This window comes from Carassius carassius, chromosome 32 (genome assembly GCF_963082965.1).
Source record: "Carassius carassius chromosome 32, fCarCar2.1, whole genome shotgun sequence".
NCBI lineage: Eukaryota > Metazoa > Chordata > Actinopteri > Cypriniformes > Cyprinidae > Carassius > Carassius carassius.
In genome coordinates, this window is record NC_081786.1 from 271,446 (window position 1) to 286,649 (window position 15,204).

General features: G+C 40.3%; 2 protein-coding genes across 2 annotated transcripts; both read left to right on the forward strand.

Annotated features, from left to right (window-relative positions):
• The first annotated feature begins 2,376 nt into the window (after positions 1-2,376).
• LOC132112323 (tryptophan--tRNA ligase, cytoplasmic) lies at positions 2,377-6,527 on the forward strand. The gene is made up of 11 exons (XM_059519761.1): positions 2,377-2,517; positions 2,689-2,784; positions 3,097-3,307; positions 3,406-3,514; positions 3,959-4,078; positions 4,150-4,332; positions 4,451-4,551; positions 4,624-4,736; positions 5,695-5,868; positions 5,945-6,085; positions 6,262-6,527. Exons 2-11 carry the CDS (start codon positions 2,695-2,697, stop codon positions 6,418-6,420), a joined length of 1,401 nt encoding a protein of 466 aa, XP_059375744.1. The 5' UTR covers positions 2,377-2,517; positions 2,689-2,694; the 3' UTR covers positions 6,421-6,527.
• A 3,812-nt stretch (positions 6,528-10,339) lies between these two features.
• On the forward strand, positions 10,340-13,905 carry LOC132113120 (mitochondrial basic amino acids transporter-like). Its single transcript, XM_059520948.1, has 4 exons — positions 10,340-10,443; positions 11,259-11,302; positions 12,488-12,571; positions 13,157-13,905. Exons 1-4 carry the CDS (start codon positions 10,410-10,412, stop codon positions 13,901-13,903), a joined length of 909 nt encoding a protein of 302 aa, XP_059376931.1. The 5' UTR covers positions 10,340-10,409; the 3' UTR covers positions 13,904-13,905.
• Positions 13,906-15,204: the final 1,299 nt, after the last annotated feature.

The window sequence follows — 15,204 nt, forward strand, 5'->3', positions numbered from 1 at the left end:
AAACAATTTATTATGTTATGCATTTTAAAACTGTTAAATTAACCCAATGTTGCATTAATAATAATGTACCGTATTTTCCAGACTATAAGTGGCACTTTTATTCATAGTTTGGCTGGTCCTGCGACTTATAGTCAGGTGCGAATAATTTATCGAAATTAATTTGACATGAACCGAGAGAAAACATTACCGTCTCCAGCCGCGAGAGGGCGCTCTATGCTGCTCAGTGCTCCTGTAGTCTACACTGAAAACATAGAGCGCCCTCTCGCGGCTGGAGAAGGTAATGTTTTCTCTTGGTTCTTGGTTCTAAATAAGTGTGACTTATCGTCATGACGTATTTTTGGACTGATGCGACGGAGCGACTGTCCGAAAAATACGGTACAAGGGTATATATCATAAATGTGTTGTTATCTACCTTGTTATCTATCAGTGCTTGTTACAGCCCAATGATGAACAAATGGTAAGGTTTAATGACAGAGACTCGCATGACGTGCAAATCTATGGTAAACCAAAACAATATATAATTTGATATAAGTAAATAATATAATTTTTTATACTGTAAACAAAATAGTATTACTTAAGTACGAGGTCGGAGATAGAGACCTGCGCGGGAGGTATTTTTCCGTCACGCTCCCGCAAAAATATGTGTTATTTTCTCCCGCTCCCGCCCGCAAACAATCAAGTTTCGTCCCGCTCCCACCCGCAAAATCCCGCGGGTAAACGTATAGTTTGTTTTTTTTTTTTAATACATTGCATATTCTCCCTGCTACTGTTATTTTTTCACTTGTTCCCCCATTGAATATAAATTTAAAAAAGAAACCGAAAATAAACAAATGTTTCGTTTTATTTGGGTTTAATTAAATGGATGAACAAGAAAAAGGAACTTAGAACATATAAAGTAAAAAAGTAAGAAATGTAAATAAAAAAATATACCTATAATAATTAGGCCATATAGCCTAATAAATTATATATAAACCTGGATTTATTTCATGTTCAAAGGAAAAGTATGGGGCCTGAGCAATTTTTTAACAAAAAATTAACAAAACGTTTAACAAAAAATATCCTTATTCCTCAATAACAAAATAGACCAATTTTAAATATTGAAATAAATAAATAAAAAAACAAATAAACTGAATTGACAAAAAAATTATGTCCGACTACTTAATGTGCCCATGCAGGAATATCATGTCGTTCAATGTTGAGAGCTTCAGTTGAATCCGCAAATACTGAAAGCCCTCTCCGATGGTGCGCTAGCTGGAATGCTAAGTAGCCTACATAGCGTGTTACTTTGCTTAGTCTCGGAAATTCGTCTTTTCCACCACTGGGGGATATCATCCGATCTGTGTGCTTCTAGTCCATCCAATTTGACCTTTAAATATCTCGCTATTTCGGAATCGAATTAGGCTACACGTCGCTGTCTATGGTATTTTCAGCATCATCCTCCCATTCTGCAAAGTCTATTTTATTTTATTATAAATAAAGGTTTATTTGTTTCTAGTTATTTTATTTTGTTAGATATTTCCACCAAATAATTTTATTTTTCCTGCAACCCGTGCCCGCGTCCCTATTCACCCATCAAATATTGTCCCGCGCCTCACTCGGTCTCTAGTCGGAGACCGCAATCCGGTGTTCTGAGATTTTCGGTGTCAGTGGGCGGAGCCAACATGAATATTCATAAATTTCCTGTTTTGCGTTAAAGCGAGTCTGAAAATATTAGTGCGTTCTCACTGAAATATAAGTGATTTTCAAAAGGTACGTTTTAGCGTAGAATGACATTATGCTTAGTGTATTGTTGTTTTTATTTCTATTGTTAATATGCAAAATAATTTACAGATTTTATTAAATACAATCTATAAATTCTATTAAACATGTAAAGCTACGATTTCTACAGTAAATAAAACCCCAAATGTATCTGGAGTTTATTGAAATTTATATTACCATCATTTAAAAGTAAAGCATCATAAGAAACGAAATGATCCATAAACTCACATTAAACGACGAATAACTGATATAACATCATCTGTCAAAGTTCGTAGTAAATATTGATCCGTCACGTCCATATCATAACATAAGTCTTCACATATTAGTTTAAACTAGTTTTTATGACTATTTGTTCTTGTTTACATGATTAATATTTTCGTCTGTCGCGCGGTGTTTGATTTGAAACGTCAGACAGCGAACACCGGAAGCGCGAATCTATGAGGAACTTCCGCACAAATAAAAGTCTCGTTTTAAATCCATATCCGGGAGGAATTTACAGAAAAACTAAGAGTCTCCATTAGATATTTGTATGTTTATAAAGCACACATCCTACATTAAACACCGCGATTGTATTAATATTATCAAATTAGAACAGAGTATGACTGAAAGTTTAAAAAAAAAAGTTTTCACTAACATTTCCTTGTCACGCACTTGACCGGAACTGCTGGATGTGGAGTGACTGTTTCCTGTCGGGCAGTTTTCAGTGTGACGCAGTGTGTCTGATGCAAGCTGAATGAGTTAAATCACCAACATAAAACGGTGCGTTTATTTATTCTTCACTATTATTTAATGCTGAAATGAACATGTTATTATCACTGGCGTGAGCGCTGATAATTACAGTGATTTCAGAGCGCTGTTTAAATGTTGAGCATATGTCGCGCGGCAGGCACATGTATAACAATATTACTAATCACATCCTCATCATTACAGGTGAAGATGTCAGATTTGAGCCCGATGGATCTGTACGAGAAGCTGACAGCTCAGGGAGACACAGTGAGATCTCTGAAAGCTCAGAAGAGCCCCAAAGTAAGTCTGACACTGAAATACTAATAATCTTCAGCTCTCATGACACAAGACGTGGTGATTGACATGTGATGAGATGTGATTAATGACATGATATGTGATGATTGACATGTGATGTGATTAATGACATGTGATGTGATTAATGACATGTGATGATATGTGATGATTGACATGTGATGAGATGACTGACATGTGACATGATGTGATGATTGACATGTGATGAGACGATTGACATGTGATGAGATGACTGACATGTGACATGATGAGACGATTGACCTGTGATGTGATAAGTGATGTGATTATTTTCTTCTTCAGGCTGATGTGGACGCGGCGGTGCAGCTGCTGCTGCAGATGAAGCTGGACTACAAGCGTGTCACGGGTCAGGACTATAAGGCTGGATGTCCTCCGGTGGACGGTGAGAGGCTGGAGGATCACGGAGCAGCGCTGGAGGACGGAGATGATCAGGTGGATCCCTGGAGCGTCTCCTCCAGCAGTGCCAAAGGAGTCGACTACGATAAACTCATCGGTCAGTCCATGTTATGTGGCAGATCTGCTGCAGCTCTGATTTCATATATATGAGGTGTGATGAATAATGCATTAACGAGCTCACTCTGCTGCGGTCAGTGCGGTTCGGCAGCAGTAAGATCGATCAGGAGCTGGTGGACAGAATCGGCCGAGTCACGGGGAAAAAACCGCACCGCTTCCTGCGCAGAGGAATCTTCTTCTCACACAGGTGTCTTCATCACACACCAGCACTGGACAGAGAGTTATACACAAATAAATGTCTAAATAAATAATTAAATACAATAAAATATAGTAAAACATTTAATAAAAAATAAGTAAATAGATAAAAAAAATTAATATATGAATAAATTATTAAAATACTAAAACAGGATATTTAAATATAATTAAAATTAGATATATTTTTTAAAACATTAAAGTTAACTGTAAAAAGCTGCAAATAGACAAAATAATAGTGATACATATAAAAGTACAGTTCTATAGTGAGTAGAAAAAAGCTAATACTTATGTAACATAATTAAAATAAGATGATATATTAATAATATTTAAATAGTAATATTTTCCCCTTATTAATAATAGTTAGTCACAGTCTGAATGTGGTCGTGAGTATGTATTTGTGAATGTAAAGCTGTATTAAAGCTCGTGTGATCCGCAGGGACATGCATCAGATCCTGGACGCGTTCGAGAAGCAGAAGTCCTTCTATCTGTACACGGGTCGAGGGCCGTCCTCTGAGGCCATGCATGTGGGCCACCTGATCCCCTTCATCTTCACCAAGTGAGTCTTCCTCAGTGAGGTTCAGCGGGGGGGTGTGCGAGCGCTGATGTGTGTGTGTGTGTGTGTCACAGGTGGCTCCAGGACGTGTTTGACGTTCCTCTGGTCATTCAGATGACTGATGATGAGAAGTATCTGTGGAAGGATCTGTCTCTGGACGAGTGTCACCGGTACACAGTGGAGAACGCCAGAGACATCATCGCCTGCGGATTCGACGTCAACAAGACCTTCATCTTCTCTGACCTCGACTACATGGGGTAAAAACCCTCACACGTGTTTCATGTAGTGTGTCAGTGCAGACAGCAGGTGGCGCTGTTACCCCACACCTGTGTTCTGATGACTCTGGAGATGCTGATGTCCTGTTTGTCCTGACAGAGCCAGTCCTGCGTTCTACAGGAACGTGGTGAAGGTCCAGAAGCACGTGACGTTTAACCAGGTCAAAGGCATCTTCGGCTTCACAGACAGCGACTGCATCGGTGAGAGCGTCTCTGTGACGGACGGGAGTCTGTCCAGTGTGTGTGTGTGGGTTTAACAGTGTGTTTCTGCAGGTAAGATCAGTTTCCCGGCCATCCAGGCGGCTCCGTCCTTCAGCAGCTCGTTCCCACAGATCTTCGGCGGGCGGACGAATGTTCAGTGTCTGATCCCGTGTGCCATCGATCAGGTGAGACGCTCCGCTCGTGATCATGTGACGTCTGCTCCTCACCAGAGAATTATATCAGTTCCAGCTCTGCTTACCGATTCCCAGTTCCCATTCCAATCTCTTTAAAAAATAAAGTCAAACATTTGTTACGGACGAGCACAAAACCAGTCATAAAGCTGAATGAATCATCTCTCCAGTGATATGGGGTTTGTTCGGAGGACAATATTTGTCTGAGATGCAACTATTTGTAAATCTGGAATCTGAGGGAGCAAAAAAATCTAAATATTGAGAAAATCATCTTTAAAGTTGTTCAGATGAAGTTCTTAGCAATGCATATTACTAATCAAACATTAAGTTTTGATATATTTATGGTAGGAGATTTACTAAATATCTTCATGGAACATGATCTTTACTTAATATCCGAATGATTCTTGGCATAAAAGAGAAATGTATAATTGTGTCTCATACAATGTATTGTTGTGTATTTCTCCAAATATACGTCTGTGACACTGATGACTGCTTCTGTGCTGCAGGGTTGTATTTTTTTCTGTGTCTCTTTATGCAAAACATTTATTTCCTGCGGAACACCATGAACAGAAATCAGCCGGCTGCATAAAAACTGATCTAGAGCGGTTTGTGTGTAAAATAGAGCTGCATGATTCTGGATAAATTGAGTTGTTTTTTAATCAGGTTGTAATTCTCTCCCAATTCTGAAAAAAAACATTAGACATCTAAACAGAATCTCATGGAGTTTGTGCAGGAATGATTCAGTGACTCACTCAGGATTGACTCGTTTCATTACTGGATGAATCAGTGGGTTTGAACGAATCTCTTGAATGAATGAATCAAAGGCAAAAGCATATTTAACAACCCCTTTTCATAATAATAACGAAATATAACAGAGGTAGGAAGTTTCTGATCATTTCCCATGTCACACTATTGTAACTAGAGTTGATTTTGGATTCCCATCCCTTCTCAGGACCCGTATTTCCGGATGACGCGGGACGTGGCTCCTCGGATCGGTTATCCGAAGCCGGCTCTGCTTCACTCCACCTTCTTCCCGGCGCTCCAGGGAGCTCAGACCAAGATGAGCGCCAGCGACGCCAACTCCTCCATCTTCCTGACCGACTCGGCCAAACAGATCAAGAACAAGGTGCTGCTCGTCACCAGAGTATGTTCAGATCCTGTGAAGCTGAGACTGACTCTTCCTGTTCCTCTTCCTGTTCCAGATCAACAAACACGCCTTCTCCGGCGGGAAGGACACGGTCGAGGAGCACAGGAAGTGCGGCGGGAATCCAGACGTGGACGTTTCCTTCATGTACCTGAGCTTCTTCCTGGAAGACGATGATCAGCTGGAGAAGATCAGACAGGTGAGATCAGACTAACATCAAAATACACTGATACGAACCTTGTTTTCAGGGTTAGGCTCATATTTGTTTATTATTATTAGTATTAAAACCGTTTGGTATCTTGAAAAGAAATGAAATATGTATTAAGTATGAAAGTAAAATATTGGTATAAACAGACAGTGAACTATGTGTTTCAGGACTACAGCAGCGGTGTGCTGCTCACCGGAGAACTGAAGAAGAGTTTGATCGAGACGCTTCAGCCCATGATCGCCGCGCATCAGGAGAGACGCAGACTCGTGACAGACGACATCGTCCAGCAGTTCATGAGCCCTCGCAAACTACACCTCAACCACTAGAGACTCACAGATACAGCTTCTTCATCATCATCATCATCATCATGCTGCTCTGCTCGCGTCCAGTAAAGCTGATGCCACCTGTGACTAATAAATAATGACACACTGGTGTTTAATGTCATTATTACAGTACTGCATCAATCACAGTCCATCTGTAAGACACACACACACACACACACACACACACCTGACAGAAAGTGTGTTAATGTGGACGAGGGGTTTCCGATCAAACTCTTAGTGTAATAGTTCACCCATAAATGAACATTAGCTGTAAATGTGCTCACTGTGAAGGTCATCAGAGATCAGGATGAGTTTGTTTCTTCATCAGGTTTGGAGAAATGTAGCACTGCATCAGTGTCTCATCAATGCAATGCAACAAATAAATATGTAGCCTAAATAACCCTCTTAAAAATTTTTACAAAAGGTGTTTAAAGTGTATATTGGATTAAAAAAAGAAACAAAATTATGATAAAATAATCAAAAATTATTAGAACAAAGCCTGGCCTCACTTTATTAAAAATCTTTTCATGAATAGACTAAATGGAAAAGAGTTCTAGAAGAATTAAAACCAACAGAAACTGTCAAACTAAACAAGCTTAGCAATTAAAAGGTGTTATTTAAGAATCATCAAGATTAAGATAACCAGTGCTTTATAGCCTATATATGTATATAAAAAATGTTTTTTTTGATGACTCCCCTCATTCCCTGAGGTAACAACTATATTGAAGGGGTTTTATATACAGCAGTCAACAGACGAACTTATAAAAATTAATAAATCCTTTTATGAGTTTGTGGATTTGCTTGAGCTAGAAAGAGCTAACGTTACTGAACATAAATAAAATGTGCAAAAGGATTTTGAAAAAACACCCTTAGAAAGAGCTTCTGCATTACTTCATGAGCTTGCGTCTGACCTGCAGCGATATCATTCAGGTTTGGTGGGGTGTCAGCTGATTCTGACCCTGTTGTGTTAGTACTCAGAGTCTGAAGCCAGGAGAGCATATTAAGTGTTGTTCACTGTATTTGTATTTTTACCGAGCCGAGTTCACACACCTTCTCCGGACACGTTGTTAATGACAGCGACGCATGCGCTTTCACTTGTAAAGCTCAAGGGTGTATGGGTAATGTAGTCTCTGCTCTCGGAAGCGTGCATTGTGAAGGGCGCTCTGAAAAGCGGCAGCGCAGGCAAAGGATTAAAACCTCTATTAAAACAGATGTCCAAATGAAGGTACCGGTAACTAAAAGCACGTTCTGGACGCACGGAGAGGTGGCGGTACGCTCAAGTGGCGGGACTGAGTACCAGTGCGTACCGGCCCACTTAAAGCACTGCTTATAACTATTATAAGTACACAGCTAAAAAAAAAAAAACAGTACACAGAATCTTGTAGACTACAGTTTCAACTAGACGGATGTACTGTTACTTCCTCTACAGTTAAAAATCTGGGTGTTATATTGGACAGCAACTTGTCTTTTGAAAACCATATTTCCCATGTTTCAAAAACTGCATTCTTCCATCTTAGAAACATTGCCAAGCTACGAAACATGTTATCTGTTTCTGATGCAGAAAAGCTAGTTCAAGCATTCATGACCTCTAGACTGGACTATTGTAATGCACTTCTAGGTGGTTGTCCTGCTTCTTCACTTACCTATAAGGCCCTAAATGGTTTAGCTCCTGCGTACCTAACTAGCCTTATACAACGCTACAATCCATCACACTCCCTAAGGTCACAAAACGCTGGACTTTTGCTAGTTCCTAGGATAGCAAAGTCCACTAAAGGAGGTAGAGCTTTTTCACATTTGGCTCCCAAACTCTGGAATAGCCTTCCTGATAATGTTATCATACCTTCACTTACTCACATTATTAGCACCTCTCTACACTCTGGTACATTTCCCTCGGGTAAACCCACTGCTTAAAAAACATCTGTAAATCCAGTACTTCTAGAAAATATAGATTGGTATCCCTTGTTTATTCATTTCAAAGACACTTGAGCGAGCTGTGTTCAACCAGTTTTCTATGTTCCTTGTACAGAGCAACCTCCTGGACAGCAACCAATCTGGCTTCAGAAGTGGCCACTCAACTGAGACGGCTCTGCTCTCGGTTACTGAAGCCCTGCGACTAGCAAGAGCAGCTTCTAAATCCTCACTACTCATCTTACTGGACCTGTCTGCTGCTTTTGACACTGTTAATCACCAGATTCTCCTGTCCAGCCTCAGAAAGATGGGCATCTCTGGAACCGCACTCCTGTGGGTTAAGTCCTACCTCTCTGACAGATCCTTCAGTGTGTCTTGGAGGGGTGATGTTTCAAAGTCACACCACCTTGCTACTGGGGTTCCCCAAGGCTCAGTACTTGGACCGCTTCCCTTCTCAATCTACATGACGTCATTAGGATCTGTCATTCAGAAGCATGGCTTTTCTTATCAGTGCTACGCTGATGACACTCAACTCTACTTCTCATTCCAACCAGATAACCCGACGGTAGCTGCTCGCATTTCATCCTGTCTGAGTGACATCTCTAGCTGGATGATTGACCATCACCTTCAGCTTAACCTTATGAAGACAGAACTCCTGGTGATTCCAGCTAACCCATTGCTTCATCACAACTTCTCTATACAGCTGGGCTCATCAACCATTACTCCTTCGAGGACAGCCAGAAACCTAGGAGTTGTGATGGATCATCAGTTAAGCTTCACAGACCACATTGCTACAACGACCCGGTCCTGCAGGTTTGCCTTATACAACATTAGGAAGATTAGACCCTTCCTGTCAGAGCAAGCCACCCAAATTCTTGTCCAAGCTCTTGTTCTCTCCAGACTGGACTATTGTAATGCTCTCCTACTATCAAGCCTCTAGCCATTTTCAAAAAAACATCTGAAGACTCATCTTTTTCGCCAACACTTGACCAGCTAATACTTGCACTTACCTTTTATTGTCTATTCCATTCTTTATTAAATAATAATAATAAAAAAAAATGCTATGTGTATTGTGCTAGACTTATGGCACTTGTATACTGTTGTTGTTCTCTTGTTGACCTGACTGCTTCTATTGTCCTCATTTGTAAGTTGCTTTGGATAAAAGCGTCTGCTAAATGATTAAATGTAAATCTAGATTAAAAATGCATCTCTTTCGCCAAGCATTTGAATAATGTATCTCCTAAATTGTGAGTGTAGTTGTATCTGATCAAATGTGCATTCTTATTCTTTAGCTTGGGTTAAACTAATTAATTTTACTTTGTTGGATAAGCAGCTATGCTAATGATGTCTCTATCTGTTTCTCTGTTTCTGCTGGATCTTCATCCCGTGGTAACTAGGATTTACACAAGCTCCAGTCTGGATCCAGAACACCTGAGAAGAGATGATGCTGACCCTCAGAGGACCCCAGATGATGCTAACCTTGAATCAACAACAGAACTAACAAATACTGCTACAAGTGTGACTGCATCATATAATAACTGCTGTTAATAATGTTCACCGTCTATCGTTATAAGCTACTACTAAGTATTAAAGTTTCTTTGCAGCGATTTGTATCGTGAAAACCGCTATCGAACTAAAATTGAATTTTAGTTTGTTTTCTACTTTCAACTTAATTTCAGTTATTTCCAGTAATGTTGTTGTGCTTGTCGTTATTATTGTTTATTTTTATTTATTTAAGTACATCAAGTTAAATGTTAACTTTCAGTTAAAATTCAGTTAATGTTTTTTTATTTTATTACAAGTAGCAATATCTTTATAGTTAATTTACTTTTAGTTTAACCTGGCTCGGATTCTTCTTTTAGTCAAGTCACCTTTATTTATATAGCACTTTAAACAAAACAGATTGTGTCAAAGCAGGTATGATGATGATGATGTTGGGGGTGTTTCTTCATCCTGGAACGTCTATTGGTCACAGATGGACTTTCCCCTTCATATCAACTTCATTCAGTAAAAATAGCCGCACAGAAGCAGCAGCTGCTCCAGAGATCCACTGACCGCCGAACACACTCATCTTCATCTGAGGAATGGCTCTGGACTTTGTTGCAGGATGTATGGGAGGTAAGACATGCTTCATTTGATCTGCACACGCTCACTGAAACATTCAACACTGAGTCAAACAACACACAGAGTAAAGGAGAACTAATCTAGCCGCTGAAGTAGAGAATAACTCTCTAGTTAGACTGGTTACTGACTCCAGACATCTCCACTCTTCTGATTAATATCCCACAACAGTCATTAAATACTTTAATGTGAGCATCAATGATTCTGATCCTCATGCATTTGATCTGAGCCAATCCTTCACATGCGCTCATTCTGCACTGCAGAAACTGATTCTCTTAGTATTCCTCTTGTTTTCTAGTATAAATATCTAAACATTCTTGAATCAGGATGCATTTACCGGGTAATCATCTTGTTTTCTGAGAAGAAATATAATAATTGTGTTAGTTTTTGTTTAAAACAAGCAAATTTATCTACCAATGGGGCAAGACAAATAATCTTAATTCACAGGATAAACAAGATTATTTGTCTTGTAAATGCATCCTGATTCGAGAATGTTTAGATATACTAGAAAACAAGAAAGTCATTTGTAGCAGTGTGATGAGAACTGCAGATGATCTGGAGGAGCATGCAGACGTCTGTGGGATAGTTTTGGGTCTGCAGATGATGATGATTGTGTGATGTTTACATGGACCGGTCAGACAGCTCTTGCCTCATGCATGAATGACGCAGGTGTGGCAGGTCAAGGCTGAAGAGCTGACCTCAGACTCGTATCTCAAACACATTGCATCAGTCACTAGCAGCTCTGACACGTTCCTGATCACGATGACAGTGTTAAAACAGCCTTATCTCACTCTCAGTCGTTCATGTTTCAGGAGCCGCAGGTGTGCTGGTCGGACATCCGTTTGATACGGTCAAGGTACGTCTGCTTTGACTAAACCAGGAGAACTCAGCAGAACTACTGACTGAAAGGTTCTTTGAGGAGCCAAAAATGCTTCTTCTACTCTTAAAAATAAAGGATCTTCATTAGTGGCTCCATGAAGAACCCTCAACATCCATGGAACCTAAAGGTTCTCTATAGCAGAAAAAAAAAGATTTAGATTTGTAAAATGTTATTTTAAAACTGAAGATAAATGGTTCAAACCAGTCGCTTGGGTATAGTTTTAGCAATTGAAAAACAACAACAAAAAAACAACAACAACAACAACAACGTATGGATCAAAACGATCTTTCTGAAGTCTTTCTTTTATGCCAAGAATCATTCGGATATTAAGTAAAGATCATGTTCATGAAGATATTTAGTAAATCTCCTACCATAAATATATCAAAACTTAATTTCTGATTAGTAATATGCATTGCTAAGAACTTCATCTGAACAACTTTAAAGATGATTTTCTCAATATTTAGATTTTTTTGCTCCCTCAGATTCCAGATTTTCAAATAGTTGTATCTCAGACAAATAATGTCCTCCGAACAAACCACACATCACTGGAGAGATCATTTATTCAGCTTTCAGGTTATAAAAACTGACCCTCATGACTGGTTTTGTGCTCCAGGGTCACATATTCATCTTGTGTGGCACCACTGCAAAAAAAACTGCTTTATTTTTAAGAGTGAATCTACTACTAAAGCTCATGTTAAACACCAAACACATGTGCAGAAATTGTCTTACAAAGTCAGTCAAGTCTGCTTCTGCATTCATGACAAACAGCCATCTATCAGGTTGTATAATCAATAAAAATCTATTTAAAATGATAAATGGCATTAAAGGGGTCATATGACGTTGCTAAAAAGAACATTATTTTGTGTATCGGGAGTAATGAAATGTGTTTATGTGGTTTAAGGTAAAAAAAAACATTATTTTCCTCATCCTCTACATTATTGTTTCTCCTCTATGCCCTGTCTTTCTGAAACATGTTGATTTTACAAAGCTCATCATTCTTTTCTAAAGCCCAGAGTGTTTTGGCAGTAAAAGGCAAAGGGCAAGAATCCAAAAGGCATCACAAGCATCACCAGCTCTAGATTCATTCACTTCTGTGTGATTTCTGCTGTGTTTGATGTGTCTGATCACAGCAGGTTTAATGGGAAAAACTTCATTTTGTAGGTGAGACTGCAGGTCCAGAGCGTGGACAAGCCCTTGTACCGCGGCACGTATCACTGCTTCCAGTCCATCGTCCGTCAGGAATCGGTGAGTACAGGGTTAATGAAGAGACTGGTTTACACTGATCGTAAAGACTTGGAGAAAAAAATTAAGAATTAAATTAAGAAAGTAAAATGATATGCCAGAGGGGTAAGTACAGTTCTCTTGTTTTAAGAATGTTTTACTCCACTGGCAGCTAATTTCACTTGTTCACTAGAAACACCACAAACATACTAAGATAAGCCTTTTTTTGATTTCTTGAAAAGAGAAGTCATTTCCGAGGGGGAACACATTTTGATGAAAAATTAAAGACACTTAAAAAATTGGTTTAACGAAGATCCTTTAACATCCATGGAATCTTCATATTGGATTAAAAAAGAGAGTTTCCAAATGGTGGATTCTCAGTAATGCCATAGGAGAACCATTTCTGGTTCCCCAAAGACCCTACGAGTCAACATCTTGATAATCCAAAGAACCTTTTCCACTTTAAAGAATCTTGGAATGGAAAGTATCCTACTAGGTTGAGTGCCTTGTTGATTCCATCGAGTGGTTTTTAATGCAATATCCCAAAATGCACATAACACAGTAGATGGATGGAAACAGCTCTTGTGTTTGTTTCTCGTTTGGCTGCAGATGCTGGGTCTCTATAAGGGCATCGGCTCACCCATGATGGGCCTGACCTTCATCAACGCCATCGTGTTCGGCGTGCAGGGAAACGCCATGCGTATGTTGGGCGTGGACACCCCTGTGCACCAGTTCCTGGCGGGCGCAGCGGCCGGACTCATCCAGTGCGTGATCTGCTGCCCGATGGAGCTGGCCAAGACCCGCATGCAGATGCAGGGAACGGGCGAGAAGAGCGCCTCCAGGAGGATGTACAGGAACTCTCTGGACTGCCTGATCCGCATCCACCGCAAGGAGGGAGTCCGAGGGATAAACCGAGGAATGGTGACCACCGTCATCCGCGAGACGCCTGGCTTCGGCGTGTACTTCCTCACCTACGATACTCTGACGCGAGCGCTGGGCTGCGACGCCGACGACGCATACATCATTCCCAAGCTGCTCCTGGCGGGAGGCATGTCGGGAATGGCGTCCTGGATCTCCACGTATCCTGTGGACGTCATCAAGTCCCGCCTCCAGGCGGACGGAGTGGGCGGAGCCAACAGGTACGACGGCATCATGGACTGCGTGCGTCAGAGCTGGAGGAGAGAAGGATGGAGGGCCTTCACTCGAGGCCTGACCTCGACTCTCTTGAGAGCGTTTCCGGTCAACGCCACAACCTTCGCCTCCGTCACGCTCTTCCTCATGTACATGCGCGAGGATGATGACGGTGTGAAGGACTGCGAGGCCATGCGGCCGAGTCTGCAGCACAGCAGCCTGTGACTCAAAGATCATGAACCTCCTCCTGACCCCAGACTCTGTCTAAAAAGGGAAAGTAAAGGTCACGAACACAAAGGCTGAACAATGAGCTTGCATTATCTTAACCACTGTATGTTTAATGGACCGCTGAATTATTGGGATGAACGAGTCTCCACTGGTTCGAGGAGGTCCCAGATCAGCATCTGTAGAAACTTCTGGTGCTGATGAAGGACCAGAGCGAAGTACCGCAGGAGATTTGGACGTCAACGATGGGACATTTTAAAACACTTAACGTGACTTAAAGACAGTAGACACATTATTTATAAAGCATACTATATACAGACAAGCAGAGCTCATAATAAAACCTGTTACTAAACACACTGCGATCGTATCCAGGACTCATCTGCTCGTCTACACACAGTGTGATACTGCACATAGTGTTTCAGAATGATCCCGTATGAGAGAACTGTGACGTATGTGCAAAATTGCACCTTTAACGATGCAACAGCGTGTCACTGGGACAAACCTGTACCTTATTTACACCTACTGTAAAAGGTGAATATCATAAAGGTTAGAAAGCTTCAAGTTCATGGCTTCAGTTCCCAGAAAAACCAAGAGCCGATGAAATATAAAGTGTACTTTGAAAGCAATGCAAGTCACTTTAGATAAAAGTGTCTGCATAAATGTAAATATTAGTACCTTAAAATAGCAGTATGTGCTCTTCGAATACTACTATGCACTTTTTAGGACTAGAAAAAGCAAGCTGTTGCAACCCTATAAGTACAATTTTTGCACATTTCCATTTAAACATAAAAGTAAATGCAAAGATAGAATAAAAAGTTGATTCCACTATTTTAATCCAGATTAGTGAAACTAGATGAATGCACATGATCTTAAAAGATTGTTTGAGAAACAGTCACATGTTCCCATGTTTACATACACAGAGTCATTCTGTAATTATTTAATCTTTACATGCACCTTAAACACGTGACTTTGACATGCCTGTAATTGACATATTACTGTATATACGATATATTTGCATCATTTGTAGTTGTTCCCCGGTTATTTGTATGAATGTAAAAGCTATGAGGGATGTCACAGACAGATGATTGATGATTCATGAAGCTCAAGGGAACAGTTACACAAAGAACAACAGCCACACACCTTCTGCCCTTCAACATTCAATAAATATGGAAACAGATTCATGATTATTTGTCTGATTATGAACTCACAAACACTCATGAATAAATGTGATGTGGCTCAACACCACAAACAAACCTGATGATCTCAAACACACCGAAGGAGAAAAGAGACGAGCGATTATT

What these genes read in the sequence shown, in the direction of transcription:
- LOC132113120 (XM_059520948.1), top strand. Translation starts at nt 10,410, where the DNA reads ATGGCTCTGGACTTTGTTGCAGGATGTATGGGAG. An exon ending in TGTTGCAGGATGTATGGGAG is followed by an intron (nt 10,444 to 11,258) that starts GTAAGACATGCT and finishes TTCATGTTTCAG; the next exon opens with GAGCCGCAGGTGTGCTGGTC. An exon ending in CCATCGTCCGTCAGGAATCG is followed by an intron (nt 12,572 to 13,156) that starts GTGAGTACAGGG and finishes GTTTGGCTGCAG; the next exon opens with ATGCTGGGTCTCTATAAGGG.
- LOC132112323 (XM_059519761.1), top strand. Translation starts at nt 2,695, where the DNA reads ATGTCAGATTTGAGCCCGATGGATCTGTACGAGAAGCTGACAGCTCAG. An exon ending in ATCCCCTTCATCTTCACCAA is followed by an intron (nt 4,079 to 4,149) that starts GTGAGTCTTCCT and finishes TGTGTGTCACAG; the next exon opens with GTGGCTCCAGGACGTGTTTG. An exon ending in AGCTGGAGAAGATCAGACAG is followed by an intron (nt 6,086 to 6,261) that starts GTGAGATCAGAC and finishes TATGTGTTTCAG; the next exon opens with GACTACAGCAGCGGTGTGCT.